This window comes from Xyrauchen texanus, chromosome 4 (assembly GCF_025860055.1).
Source record: "Xyrauchen texanus isolate HMW12.3.18 chromosome 4, RBS_HiC_50CHRs, whole genome shotgun sequence".
Classification (NCBI taxonomy): Eukaryota; Metazoa; Chordata; class Actinopteri; order Cypriniformes; family Catostomidae; genus Xyrauchen; species Xyrauchen texanus.
In genome coordinates, this window is record NC_068279.1 from 56,436,230 (window position 1) to 56,452,144 (window position 15,915).

General features: G+C 39.7%; 1 protein-coding gene across 1 annotated transcript; it reads right to left on the reverse strand.

The window, feature by feature from the left end:
* Window positions 1–534: 534 nt before the first annotated feature.
* LOC127641781 (uncharacterized) lies at window positions 535–15,915 on the reverse strand. The gene is made up of 3 exons (XM_052124645.1): window positions 15,885–15,915; window positions 10,309–10,932; window positions 535–638 (listed from the first exon to the last, which is right to left on the reverse strand). Exons 1-3 carry the CDS (start codon window positions 15,913–15,915, stop codon window positions 535–537), a joined length of 759 nt encoding a protein of 252 aa, XP_051980605.1.

The following is a 15,915-nucleotide window of genomic DNA, read 5'->3' on the forward strand; positions in this document are numbered from 1 at the left end:
GAAGGCAGATGGAAGTGATGTTTTGCATGTGCATATTGCAAGTTTTGGAATTAAGATCAAAGGGACACCATGAGTAAAAAGTTAGGTGTATGATCTTAGCAGCAATTCAACATTTGAGTTGTCACCACTGGTAAACAGCTGCTGCTAGTACTCGACGCACTAGACATATGACGGTTTAAAGCCAAATAATACAATAAAACAGTTCTGCCATTAATAGTAGAGTAACTAGAGAGCCTTAAAAATGGACAAATGGTGATATTTAAGCCTAGATTTTAAATCATTAGAGGTTTTTCAACTCATCCACGTGAAAATGGCTGCAAATTAACAGAAGCATGAGATCAAAATAGTGTTGGTCAGATTGTGAAGACTCACGGAAGCAAATGCTAAAAGACAGATAAGCTTGACAAAATGCAGATGCTGTTATTTTTGCCCTGAGGATCTACTTACTGTCCATCCAGTCAGATAACAAAGATGATTTGAGAGCTGGATGTAGTCATATCCATTCAACCACTCTCATATTTCAGACTATGTTCATCAGAGTAGAAGCTGCTTTGTTAAGTACTTGTTAAGTGTGTTGTGCAGGATACACAGAAGCATCACCCTGGTGATTGTCCTCTCTGTATGATGAGCCTTTAGGACTGAGAGAGAGGGAGACATGGGAGGAGAATAGATTATATTATGCACCACTTAAGCACTTTAATCACAGAGTATATACGCCTCCCTCTACACAAGAGGTCTTGTGTATATTACTATGAGAGCCGTTATGTATTGCCGAGATATGTTATGATTAACATGTCCACGGCTTCATCAGATGTCTTCTCACCAGGCAACAGAACTGAAGCAATTCCCTCCCAGTTGATTATGGGAAAGTCTAGATTAAGTAGAAGTGATTAGAACTGACGTTCTTGATTTGTGGTGGTTGTGATTTATTTGCACTAGGCAGGAACGATGATACTGTGATACCAATGTGATGATACTGTGATACCAATGATACTGGTTTATTTTTAGGACTTATTCATAAGAGTCTCGATGAAGGAATTGGAAAATGTTCAGCATAATGGTATATATAAACACTTGACAAAGAATTTGCAATGTAACATCAAATAAATGTTCTCGTACAAATATACCCAACCAGGGTGCAGGCCAACAGAACATTTAATGTCACCTTTGATAGTTTCAAAATAACAGGATTGCTGCCCATGCGCATGCGGTTGATCCTCATTGACCGACTAAACGAACATAAAGTATTTTTCAAACATATGTGCTGACCAACCACCTGTGCTTTCATTAATCTCAGCTGTAGTCAAATGAGTAAAAGATAAGCATGACATTGTATACCCCATCCCAGATAAGATGAAGCCTTTGTAGAAATGACATGATGAACAATGTTTCATTTCTCATATCTGCTCACCAGATTGCACTTTTGACATGATTTTTCACTATGGTTTTCTACACTAATGTGGTCACTTCTATCTGTCTTTCCGCGCTCATGTTTGAGGTGTCATTCATTCACATTCCACCCTGTTACTTATCTGTTAGAATGACTTGGCTGCTTCCCCCATTCTGGTAACTCTTCTAGAAAGTGAATTCTGCTGAACATTGACTGTTTCATGCTATCATTTCTCTCTGCTGTGTAAATATGGGCGGTATACATGTTAAATCGATATACAGCAGTTGTAAAAATGTGTCACTGGTAGAAAATGTGTGTTTTATCTCTGTTGTGGTTATTGTAGGGAATTTGTGTTCCAGTCAGATGTTGTGCTACAATATATATTATATATATATTATATTATTTTTATCCATCATTAGTTACTTTTGTGATGTTTTACATTAAAATGTACCTTTTTCTCGCTGTCTTGGGTGATAGTCAGTACTAGAGGTCTGCACGGGCCTTACAATGAAAGCCCACCCGTTCCCCAGACCGTTCGAATGATACAGTCATATTTCAAGGCCGAACCCAAAATCACTTACTATTCAATTTCCTCTCCTAGCAAGTACTTTTGCAATTGGCTGTAGTTTATGTAAGCAAATAGTCAACATTCGTAACAGTACTGAAACAGTAAACATACACAATTTTAACAAGGCACGGCAGCAACTCAGGACACTACAGCAGAAGGGGATAAAAGCATTAGCTTACTGTTTATTTGCTGAAACTTCACTTGGTGCAGAACAATCTGGAATAAAATGAAACACTGCAACATTCCACTCTATCCAGCCTGAACTTCTTCAGATTATTGAATCTTTGTGACAACTGTGCTAAAAACGATGTAGATGCAGCGAAAAGAATGAAAAAGAGTGCAGGTGTCTCAAGATGTGTTTTTGAAAAATTTGAAGTTCTTTTTAACTTGACATGGTGTATAAAATATGGTGGTCCTGTGTGAGATGCTGAAGAAAAAGTGAGACACGGTGTAAATGTCAAAGACATTGGTCCAGCATGTGTTTAAACAATGGGAAAACAGAACACATTCGGCCCCTAACTCATCCTTTCTCACGTATCTGTGAGTGAGAGCGCGTGCGTGAAACAAGTTCGGTAAGCCTGTTTATTTTTTTCATTCATACAAACCCGGACCCGAAGTACTACTTGAAAAACTGACCCCAACCCAGCCCGAAACATGTCGGGTTCTCGGGTCCCGTCGGGTTGCAGACCTCTAGTCAGTACTGTAAAGCTCCAAAAATGACTTAAAATAACAATAAAAGCACAATTAAAGTAGTTCATATGATCTGTGCATTTTATTCAAAGTCTTTTGAAAACAAACAATAGTTTTGTCAATCGCAAAAGGCTGCATTTAATAAGTTAGAGCTGCAAAAGTACACAAAATTCATAGTTCGTTACGTACCTCAGTTTTTGTGTCACGGTTCGGTACAGTTTCACTACAGCGGGGAAAACAAAGAATCTTTCTTTAAATGATTTATTTTGAAAACACAGTGAATGCTCATTTATACATGACTGCACTATTTCATCAATGAAATTACTATACAAAACTTAAGAGCCTCTTATATGCACATTGTATAAAAACATAAATAATAATAAAAGTAAAAAAGTGCAGTTATAATAAATGTAACACAATTAAGACATCAGCAGTGCAGATTTCTGTGTCTTTTGCCTTTCAGCTCACCACTTGTACTTATCACTATATTAAACTTTTTTTTTCAGGAACATTAGAATTTCCACATTATCAGAGAAGAGGGCGGATCTGATTGAACGTGGTGGCAAGACTAACTTGCACAGGCTCTTTACGCTTTGCTCCCGTAAACTCAAGAGATGCATGTGGATGATGTTGCCGCAAATGAGTCATCATTTTAGATGCGCTTACTGAGACATACCGACTTTGGTGAAACAGAGCCGACTCACAGCCTACAAACCTGTTCACTACTTGTTGTCCAGTATTACTGCGGTTTACTGTGAAACCATAATGCTCCCAAACAACAGATTTTTAGAGTGGATCTTCAATCTCTGGCTTATCTAAGTCCGACATGTTTATATTTTTAGTTTCATGACAGCCTGGAAAAATAGCGAGCTAGCTAGTATAAACTTCAAATGCATTTATCTGATCCGCAGTTTCTAGTGGTCCATGAGACACTCTGTTCTGTTAAGTTTTGGTTCTGTGCGGTCCCGTGTTGTTCTGCAATTCCTAACACTTTTTTCATATTAGTTCTAGCGGTTTGTGTTGTTCATTATATATAGGTTTAATATTGGTTTCACACATTCTAATATATTTAATCATTCATATAACTGCATGTACCGAACTGAAGGCACTGTTGTGGTGCACCTGTGCCCGCTGGTGTTGTCAGTGGTAGAAAATGTGTGTCTTATCTCTGTTGCGGTTATTGTTGGGAATTTGTGTTCCAGTCAGGTGTTGTGCTACAAACAACTGACCGGGTGTACCGCTTGCTCTGGCGCATTTCCCCTCCACTGAGGCGAACGCGTGCGCTTTATCTCCCAGGGGAGTCCACTAAACTCGCGCTCCCTGGATGTCTTTCCTCACTAGCCCTCTGGTCTGTGAATTCAGCGGAAGAATTCCCAACCAGACCTGGTACTGTACTGGAATAGGTGCTCCACAGGGTTTGACCATCACAGATTAATCACCCTGTGCGTATTTTCCATGGTACAGTCCCCCTGCCGCCGGACCCGCGTCTCCCGGTTGCTGTGTCTGTAGCAACTCCTCCCACGCTTGGTAGAATCTACCACTCGCCTCTTCCACATGGACGTATTCACCGCATTTAATCTCCCCCCAGCCTGGGCAGGATGTGGTTTCCGTGCAGTCTTTTCCCTCTGAAAGAATAGGAGTTGTAAAAGAACGCCTTCCGCGATGCGTGTTATAGCATTAAATGGCCCAGCCACATCTATCACTCTATGAGGAGAAACATAGAGAGAGAAAAGGCAGCGGCTGTCGTGGTCTGCTCCCATGCTTGCCACGTCGCTTGTTCCCACCTCCCAAGAGAATCCTTGGTTGGATGCCGGGAACCTAATAAAAACAATATGACGTCTTAGTGGGGCATCAAGGAGTGTTACGTACAGTCTGATGCTCATGCTTCTTGGCACGATATAGTTTGCTGCACCAGGATCAGCAGATCACGTAACACGGTTCAGTGTAGGTGGAGCTATTGAATAGGGACCCCTTGTGTCACTACAATCGACACAACGTCGAGTGAGTGACAGATGGGGAACATCTAGGTTACTAGTGTAACCCCCATTCCCTGATGGAGGGAACGAGACGTTGTGTCCCACTTGCCACAACACTGTACCAAGCCGCTGTGATGACCGGACCTTTTTCTCGGCTCCTCACTGCAGAACCTGACTGAACAGATGCACGATACCTGCCTTTTATACCCGTATGTCCGGGGGCGGGACATGCAAATTCTGTTCGCCAATTTGGCATTGGCATTTTTCATATTCAGAGGTATCCGAGGCTCCTGAAAGTAGCCCCTTTTGTCATTACAATCGACACAACGTCTCGTTCCTTCCATCAGGGAACAGGGATTACACAAGTAACCTAGATGTTAATGCACTGTGAACCAGCATGAACTAACAATGAACAATTTATTCAGTTGTATTCTACATATGTAGAAGGAGGAGATGAAAAAATGCACAGAAGCTTTGTTGGTTTTTACATGTATCGATAACATACTAGATTTGAATGTGCAGAAGCATGAATTAGATTTGAGAGTAGATAATGACAACTTTTTTATATTTGGATGAATCATTTCTTTAAATAAATGATCTTGTTTTTTGATGCCATAGATTGCAATTGCATGATAGTGGACATGATAATATTTCACTCTGAAATGTCAGTGAGAGGCCATACTGTATGTGATGTGTTGCTGTACTAAGAGACTTTATCAGATGTCTTTCTCCTTTACATTACACTGTTGGTCTGCCCCTACGAGGGGGTTAAGATGGAAAGCAGCCGCTTCTTAACCCCGACCTCCGTGTTCCCAGCCGCTGCCCCACTGCCACTTCACTGAGTGTTTACATTCTAGTGAGCGGTCTTTATCTTCCACAAGCCTAGGATCCCTGTCGACAAGTTTACACAGACAGACACACATGCACACACTCTCTTCTCTTCATATGAGCCTCCCATGGTGACACGAGGAGTAAGCTGTCACAATCTCATCTGTCTTGTCAGAGGCTACTGTATATTCCCTTTCTACAGTGAACTTGTGTCTGTCTGTCATTCGGTTTATCTTATCTCTTTATCACTTATATTACTGTTCTGCAGACTGTTGAGGATGTCCAACCAACCGATCAAAAGTTTGGAAATACCTCACATAAATAACTATATTATATTCATTCCATATTATATTCATGCTGTTAGCCAGAGGGCAACTGGGCCCCCACAGTGAGCTTGTGACACACTCACACACACACACACACACACACACACACACACACACAATAATAATAATAATAATCATACACATCTAAAACTACACCTCTCTCTCCACAGCCCCTCCACAAGAGTCCCCCAAAAATACCAAATAACTGCCCCATATCCCAACAAATGAATCCCAGATCCCCAACCTTCTACATGACACCTCCTCGAAAGCTGCCACCCTCCCCATCTCCGCTCACCACTCCCAAAATGAGGGCACTTCAACCGACTTGCATCCCTTTAAAACAGTCTGTCTGCCTGTCGTAACGCTGGTCAGAACCCAATATTTATGTGTTTATATCCTATAATGATGACCATCCCATCACCTAAAATACTGGGTATAAGTCTGGGGCAAAACGAAACCTGAGTGCCAAACACATCACACACAAAACTCTGAACCTTCAACCAAACTTTTGGGATCTTAACACACCACTAAAAAACATGGGTTGTGTCCCTATCTTCTGATTGGCATCGCCAGCAGGTTGGTGTGTCTTTAAGACTAAGTCTATGCATTCTAGAGGGGGTACATAATCTATGTAAAATCTTGTATTGCATGAGGATATAGATATATATCTAGATATAGACTCGCCTTTTTTTAGAATCATAGCCCACACTCCCTCCTCTAATACCAAGTTAAATCTTTTTCACATAATCTTTTGATAGAAGTTAAAGCTCTGTCCCTCAGGCTCTGAATTAGCAGCGAGTAATACACTGATGCCTCATGACCTTTTCCAAAAGTGGTAATCACCACTCTCTGCCACTGTAGGGGGGTGTATGCTACTCCCAAAATAGTACAGAGCAAATGGCAAAGCTGTAAATACCTAAAGAACAGATCTGGGAATCCCAAAATGTTGAACCAAATTTTCAAAGGATCTCAACACTCCACTCTCATATAGGTCACCAAGTGTATTAACCTCCCTCACAATCCACTCTGTCCAGCACAAAGGGGACTTATTAATATATACTTTAGGGTTCAGCCATATGCTCGAGACAACATTTAAATAAATGTCTGAATTCAACACTCTGGACACTTTTGTCCACACCAGTGAGTGCATGTGCAAGATAACAGGATAAAACTTAATTTCTATGATAGAAAGGCTTTGCAATGGGGAAATAGGGGCAAGAACTTCCTGTTCAATACAAAACCAGGGAGGGGCTCTCTCAGGTGGAAGTGACCAATGAGCCAAATGTCTGAGACCGAATGCATAATAATAAAACATATTCTTGGGTAGGCCTAGCCCACCTTTGTCAATCAGCCTATGTAACATACTTAAATTTATTCTGGGACATTTACATTCCAAATGAAGGACTTCACTATGCTATCAAATTGCTTGAAATAAGAGAGGGGGACATCTACAGGGAGAGATTGTAGCAGGTAGTTACATTTTTAATAACAATAACCTTCCCAATCATAGATAAATGTAATGAAGCCCATCTACACACATCGCTCTAAAACCTTTTTATTAAGGGGTCTAAATGAACTCTTACTTAATCATACAAATTTGTTGGGAATAAAATGTCCAAATACTTAATGCCCTGTTTGAGCCACTGGAAGATGCCCGCCTGAAAAGCCGTCGCTGGGCAGTATGCTGTCATAGCCAAAGCTTCGGATTCAGACCAATTGACCCTATATTCTGTGAAATTAGAAAAGGAATGAATCATTCTGTGGAGGCAAGGCATAGATCTAATGGGGTTAGAGACTAATAATAAAATATCATCTGCGCAGAGCAAAAGCTTATGCACCATAATTCACACCACCACTGGACTATCATCTTCTTATCGCGGCTGCTAATGGTTCCAGGGCAAGACAGAACAATAATTGGGAAAGAGGGCAACCCTGCCAGGTGCCCCTATCCAGAGTAAAATAATCTGAAATTAATCCATTTGTTTGTACTGCCGCTTCCAGTTGTCTATAAAGTAACTTAATCCATCAATTAAAAGTATTTACAAGCCTGTATATTTCCAAAATCTTAAAAAGATAATCCCATTCTACCATATCAAACGTCTTTTTGGCATCATTCGCCTCTGACCACATATTGATGAAACACCTAATGTTATCAGAAGAGCTACTGTCCACGGTAGTGGAATACAGTTACTGATATTTTGTATTTTAAATATGTAATCCCGTTACATGTATTCCGTTACTCCCTAACGCTGCCAATATCTTCCCAAATTGTTCAGCTTCCTGTGGGGAAAGATGCATTTCTCGAAGAAACACTATATCATATTTTACACTTTTAAAATAAGAATTAACCTTTCGTCTTTTTATGGGGTGCCCCAACCCAGAGACATTCCACTCATATTAACATTTGACATTTTGACATATTAGAAAAAAAGGATTGTGTGTCAAAAATTCAATTGTAAAGACCACATACCAACATTGGTGCAACAATCAAACCCTGAATTTCCCTGAATTTCCCCCCGAACTAAACAAACAGAAAAAGACAAATGTGTGCATTAACCCAACACACGACAGCGCCAACCGGTGTCCATCCCTCTAAACTCAAACAGTCCATGTACACCTACGAGAACCCCCACAACAACTTTGCTGTCGGATTACTCAAGTCTGGTGTTATTATACATATTTTGTTATTCAGAATTACACAACAGAAGATAATCTATTAAACAAACTCAAGCCAATAGGCAGAATAAACACAAAGAACATGCAGATTATTTCACAACATTGCTACTACACAAAGCAACTCCAGACACTAGGCGGAACCAGCACAAAAAGAAACAAAAAAGGCACCGTTTCCTCGGACGGTCAAGTGAATGTTAGGTCAGGGTCAAGGTCAATTTATTTATATAGCACATTTAAGAACACTAGTGTAAGGCGGGTGCCAGTGAGTCTGGGCTACTCCTCGAGAAAACAAAAGGCTCTCCTGAGAATTAACACCTGAACCCTTTCTCGCATATGTAATAGCAAAATCCGAGATGCAACAGACTGTGCAGCTAACACCTCCCTTCTAAAGTCTCTTCATCTCACTCCTCCTCCTCACTAAAAGCTCACTAAAAACCTATGCAATGTTAGGTATATTTACTGTTTTTACACACATGTTTGGTATCATTTAAAGTGTCTCAGTGCGCCTGGTAAGCTGGTCTCATTCTCCCAGCCATAATGAAATGTTAAAAGAAGTTATAAAATATGTGAAATGTGGTGTGCCCCTTAAAGGTGTGCCCTTCCCCAGATCCCCCATACAAACTACCCCCTGTATGTAAATCTACAGGAAGCAAGAACCCATTCAATTACAAAATCTGATCCCACAGTTGTGAACCCCTCAACAGGGGAACAAAATCTAATTATAATGACAGACACCACCATTTGGTAAGTTTATTGAATTATCTGGGTTTATAAGGAGAAGGGACGAAAGGTTCTGGGAGTCAGTAATTAGACTTCCCACACGATCGCTGTGTGTAGTTCTTGTTGCCAGGTAAATGTGTCTATATATTCCTCAATTTCTGAATTACTGTTATTATACTTGATTGATGATTTCACTCGATGAATTGGATTTTGAATTATTGTTCTATTTACCTGGTCAATAAATTGTAAACATTTGATTTATTCTGACTGACTCTGAAATTGCTTTTCCCAAACAGATTGAACGATTCGTATGTTACCGCAAGTCTGCGTCAGATTAGTGACGACTAATATTTGGCATCGATTCAAGTGTACTTGGTTTGCAAAGACAAAAAGGGAATTTCCGTTTAGAACAGCAAACGCTGCTTGACCAATCTAAATTCAGGTGTGTCTTACCTCTGTTTTAATTTGATGTTTCTCCAGATAAGTGTACGTGGGAAACCACGCATGGCCAATCCAAAGCTATTATAAGAGAAGTTATGTTGGTCAACTTACATCTATAATAGTGGCCATGACCTCTACTGAAGAAAAGGTTAAGTTACATTCAAGTGTATGCAATTCCATGGGGCTATACTGAAGTATCTTTGATTGTGTATACGTGAACGTAACCGATCTCAGGTATATAGCAATTACCTCTGTTTGATGATCCAATACTGGCCGCTTGTGATCGTGAGACCCGCAGTGTAGAGAAAAACACGTGAGGACCTCAAATCGACATAGTTTCTTAATCTAAATGGGTAAAGTATAATTAAAGGAGTTAAAAAGAATAATCAAACATTCGCTCACTTTTAATGATACCCAGATATCATTAAAAACCTTTTTCATTATTGGAGTCAGATGAAATAACGAGATAATACATAAGAGAAAATGTATTTCATTTTATCTTGTTGTGTTGCGTACAAGGAAAGACAGTAACGCGCAGAGACCTTCACCCATATTATTGGAGACCGTCATTGGACCGATAAACGGGCTTACACTAGTGTATACCAAAGTGCTGTCCATATGCAAATTAAACAATACCAGGGCACAGAGGAATAAAAAGACTAATTAGAAAAATAACACAAAACAAGAAATTACCCATGTAGTCTTCAATAAACATTAATGTAAAAGCCAAGGAATACAGATACGTCTTCAGGCGTGATTTAAAAACAGGAATGGAAGGGGCAGATCTAACGTCCAGAGGTATACTGTTCCATAGTCTAGGGCCAGCAACAGAAAAAGCACGATCCACTTTAAAGTTTAGGCGAGAGCGAGGTATTTGCAGGAGAAATTTGTCAGAAGATCTGAGGCTTCTAGGGGTTTGTTGATAGCTCAGAAGTTCTGACAGATAAGAAGGGGCCACACCATTTAAGTCTTTATAAACAAATAAAAAGATCTTAAAATGGATCCTATAATGCACTGGTAACCCGTGGAGAGATGCTAAAACCGGTGAAATGTGTTCCCTCTTCTTAGCACCAGTAAGCAACCTTGCAGCTGCGTTTTGGACCAACTGCAGGCGATACAGAGATGAGTGATTTAGCCCCATATACAGTGCATTTGAATAGTCAAGTCTAGATGAGATGAAGGCATGGATAAATGTCTCCAGATCCTTAAATGATAGCAGAGGTTTTAATTTGGCTATTTGCCTTAATTGAAAAAAGCTACTCCTCACCACAGCATTTATCTGTTTTCCAAAATTTAGCTTGGAGTCAAAAATCACACCTAGATTTTTTGCAAAAGGATGAACATTTTAAGACAGTGTGTCTAGGTTCCTAGTGATATCAGAGACAGCACCAGGAAGACCAAACACAACAACCTCAATTTTGCTCTCATTTAATTGGGGAAAGTTTTTTGCAGTCCAGAATTTAATGTCCTCAAATCATTTTAGAAGCATTTTCATATTTGGCTCCTAAACTATGGAATAGTCTCCCAAACACTGTTCGAGATGCAGACACACTCTCTCAGTTTAAGTCTAGACTAAAGACTCATCTATTTAGCCAAGCATACACCTGATTTATCCTCCAACCCACAATTAGGCTGCTTTAGTTGGGTCTGCCAGAACCAGAAATATTGAGCATGATCTCTAACTCTGCAATAAATTCAATGGCATCTACGCTTACATCTTTTTATTTGTTTCCCTGTCTCAACCTCGGGACTCCTATCCTGAGGTCACCAGAACCGGCTGGATCCAGCACCATTCCTGCTTCATGTTGGACTCCACTGCTACATGTCGCCGAATGATGATGACTAAATGCAGCCGGTGCCAGCCAAACATCACTTCAATATATTATGACGGACTTCAGAGGATGAAATGATGCCAACTCCAACCTGCATCACCTCAGTCTATTTATGGACTACGATCTTGAAATGGAATGCTTAGACTAACTATTGCCAACAAAAGCCTTCATCAGCCAATTAACAAGGACAATTGCATCTATGTGAACTTCTGCAATTAATCTAAATGGACTTCAAAGACATTGGTCATTAATCTTACAGTTCAAACACAATCTATGTTTAAACAATGACCCTTAACCCTTACTTAGTTTAATAATTTTAAACCATGATTTTAACTATACATAATTAATATTTACATTACATTCATAATGTTAGCCAGAGGGGAACTGGCCCCCACATTGAGTCTGGTTTCTCCCAAGGTTATTTTTCTCCATTAATCAACATCTTATGGAGTTTTGTGTTCCTTGACACAGTCGCCTACAGCTTGCTCACTGGGGTTATTAATACAATTATCATTTAATTATTTTTAAACACTATTAAAAATCGTATTTCATCTAAATTACACAATGATGATTAATCAACTTTATAGACATTACAGTTTTATCGTCTGTTAATGCTGATATTCTGTAAAGCTGCTTTGAAACGATGTGTGTTGTGAAAGGCGCTATACAAATAAAATTGAATTGAAAGAGCAAGAGTAATCAGAACTAAGAGGAATATATAGCTGAGCATCATTGGCATAGCAATGATATGAAATATTATATTTCTTCATGATAGAACCCAAAGGGAGCATATACAGAGAAAATAGAATGGGTCCCAAGAGGGACCCCTGGGGTACCCCACAAGTGAACAATGCAGATGAGGACGAATTTCCAATCGTAACCCTCACAGTCCTATCTGAGAGGTATGATGTAAACCAATCTAAAGCAGTGTCCTTGATGCCAACCTCATCCCTTAAACATTTAAGAAGGATAGCGTGTCAACGGAATCAAACACAGCACTGAGATCAAGTAACATTAGAACTGCAGATTTACCGGAATCCAGAGTGAGCAACAAATCGTTCGACACCTTGAGAAGTGCAGACTCAGTTCTATGTTGCGATCTAAAACCTGATTGAAATGTATCTAAAATATTGTTACCTGAGACAAATAGGGAAAGCTGATTATAAGACAATTTTCTCCAAGATTTTTGATAAAAAAGCAGTTTAGATATGGGTCTGAAATTTTTAAGATCGGTCATATTTAAATGAGGCTTCTTGAGAAATGGCCTGATCACTGCCTGCTTAAGGCATGACGGAACACAGCCACTGTTCAATGAGCTATTTAAAATGGCCAATACACTAGAGCCAATAGTATCCATCACTTCTCTAAAGAGGTGGTCGGCTTAATCTGTTGCACTATATCCATAAGATCTGTGAGGGATATTGGTTCGAACCGATCAAACAGAGCGGAGCAGGTGACTTGTTCAGAGAGATCAAATCTCCCAATGGTCATACTAGATTGTATGGCATAAAAAAAATCTAAAAACACTGTACAAGTCTCAGTGTCACGATCCCTTGATGTCTGCCCCGTGTTTTCTGTTTCACTCAGAACGTCACACTCCATGTCACGTTCCTTGTGGTCCGGCCCGTGTTTTCACCAGTCCTTGTCTAAGAAAACTACACTTCCCATCTTTCCTTGCCCTCACCACCTGCCAGCACTCACTCATTGTTTTCACCTGCTTATCGTTTAGTTCCATCACCTCGTGTATTTAAACCCTGTTTGTTTTCCTTTCCCTTGTCGATCGTTTAATGTTCACGTTTCATGTCGTTGCTTCCCTGGCCTTTGTCTGCTGTGTCATTCGTGTTTGTTGCCCTTCGAGGATGTTTCCCAACCCATGTTCACCTGCATATTAGTTTAGTTTCTCCCATCGTGGACTTTTCTTTGTTCCAGAGTCTGTTTATTTTTGTGTTTAACAATAAAACCGCGTTTGGATCCGCACCTCTCGTCTGTCTTGTCCTACTTCCACACCAGCCGTAACACTCAGGTGTAGCATCAAGGCCTGAATTTGTAGTAGGAGAGAAGATTCTAGTTATTGTATTAAACAGAACTTTGGGATTGTGAGAATTATTTGATATTGCTTCAGAGTGATATTTGTTTTTTTTGCATCTTTTATAGAATGTTGGTAAACGGATGGAGCGTATTTCATGAGTTCGTAAGACACTTGCAATTTGTCTTTTTTCCATTTACGCTCAGCTTTCCTACAATCCTGTTTGAGAGCTCATGTATTACTATTCAACCAAGGTTCGGTCCTAAGTTTAGGTTTTGAAAATGTAAAAGGGGCGACAGAGTCTAAAATAAAAGTGCAGGTATTATTAAAATGGGTAACTATCTCTTCTATTCCTAAATTTGTGTTTATTAATTTCGGAATACTTTTGGAAAAAGTGGAGAAGGCTTCAGGAAAAATGACTAGCCGTAGCTGTGGTAACGCTGTGAGAAAAGGACCCAGAGGAGTACGATTTTAAAGTTTGCCCAGGCAATATACTGTAACATTAAAAACAACAGGTTTATGATCAGTGTATGACAAAAGTCAGAGATTTCAACATTTTGTACAGAAATGCCAAAAGATAAAACAAGATCAAGTGTATGACTGTGCTCATGAGTAGGGCCAGAAATATGCTGTGTGAGATTAAAAAAATCAATAATCTGCACAAACTTCCTAACCAGTGGCTTGGAAAGACAGCAGATATGAATATTAAAATCACCAAGAATTATAAGATTGTCCATAGTAGGCAGAATGTTTTAGAGAAAAACAGCAAATTCCTGAATAAAGTCCTTAGTTAGGTGGCCTATACATGAGAGCAGCTGAGCCTGTAGCAGTTGTACTTCAAAGGAATTATATTGATCCGTGGGTAAGACAAATAATTGCTTATATGTATATGTGTGTATATATGTAAATCAAACAGGAAAATGAATTTGTTTGAGTTTACAAGGGGACATTTCAGTTACACAGAAATACTACAATTATTGGAGATGGTCAATACTGCATGAAGAGCAGTGTAAATGGAGGGTGATATAATCTCAATCATGGTCATGGTTTTATGGTCCGGTTCTGTTTTCTTTTTCTCTCATGACTGGGAGACTCCTGTAGGCCCTCAACACTTTCCACCAATCAGTGAAGAGCTGCTCTACCAATCCATCATGATAGAGCTGCAGCGGCAATGACACAGTGAGTTCTCCGTTTCAGAGTCTTACTTTTGTCATCACTGTTTGACAGGATGCTGTCAGGATTTACATTTTTTAAGACCTTTCAATATTGAGCATCAACAAAGTTGCTTTGTGGCAAACTGAATATTTTATTCATTTCTAAAACAAAATGATCACGTATAGTCCTTCTTATTTTCTTTGTAAATCAGAAAATGACCTTCGTATGGTGCTCGCTCTAGTGTGGAAAAGTGCCAGCATGCAGGTTCTACAGTCCAGAAGGTATAAAACACACACAGTAAGACAACAACGACAATGAAACATTAAATGGTATGGATGGAGAGGGCAGACCTACCGGTGAGATATTGAGTGTTGGCATCCTAGAGAGAGGCTCTCCACTGCGGCGAGTCACGACTGCAGCTCTGTGTGACAGCAGCTGGCCATGACTCCGGTCTGTAGCGGGAGGCAGTTTTATTGATAACATCAAGTCACACATTGGCCTCTTCCGAGGTTCCTTGCTGTCTTGCTTGGTGTGCAGAGGCAAGAGGTTTCTAGACCCCTACATTTAGGGAGATCAATACCCCTCAAAGAACAGCTGGTAGAGTATCGAGGGACAGGCCTGTATTGATTTCAGAGCGCTGGTCGTACAGTGAGCAGATAGCCTTGGCTAACACCCTGATTATTTGTTTTAGTTATTATTTTATATTGGAGGCACAGCTTTACCTTTTGCAGAGTGTTTCAGTGTTGTGTTCAGTGTGGCAGCTTTGATTTTGTGCTATTATGGTATTTCATTAATACCTTTCTTTGACATCACACCTGACTGAGAGTCTGTTCATTTAGAGCCTTTGTTGTCTGCCCCTATAAAGAAAATACACATTATGGAACTGAACCTCTTCATAGATTTACTATGAGACATATCAAAAATCAATTCCCAATTCAGTTGTCAGTAGAAGTGGTTGTCTAATACCTTTTCAGATTGATCATATTTCTGTTAAGTGCTGTACTTTGAGTCATGAATCATGTGATGTCTTGGGATTGGAGTGTTTGTATGTCAAGGTAAATTGAGACGTATGGAAGCTAATTTGCAGATTGAAGAAGATTGGTGTCAAATATTCAGCATTCATGCTTTCATTAGCAAAACTAAATTTTTCCTTTCAAAGAATATTTGCATGTTTCCTGTTGTTTCATTGAAGTGTTGTATATACTATCATTCATCATTATATACTTCATTAATTGTAATGGTGGCACTTACGGTACCTGCTGTGTTGGCTGCATTTACACTGTGCAT

Coding starts and splice junctions, on each gene's coding strand:
- LOC127641781 (XM_052124645.1), bottom strand. CDS start 15,915: ATGCACAGTGTAAATGCAGCCAACACAGCAG. Junction 10,933..15,884: donor AAATGCAGCCAACACAGCAG/GTACCGTAAGTG, acceptor CAAAAAATCTAG/GTGTGATTTTTGACTCCAAG. Junction 639..10,308: donor GTTTATTGAAGACTACATGG/GTAATTTCTTGT, acceptor CCTCTCTCTCAG/TCCTAAAGGCTCATCATACA.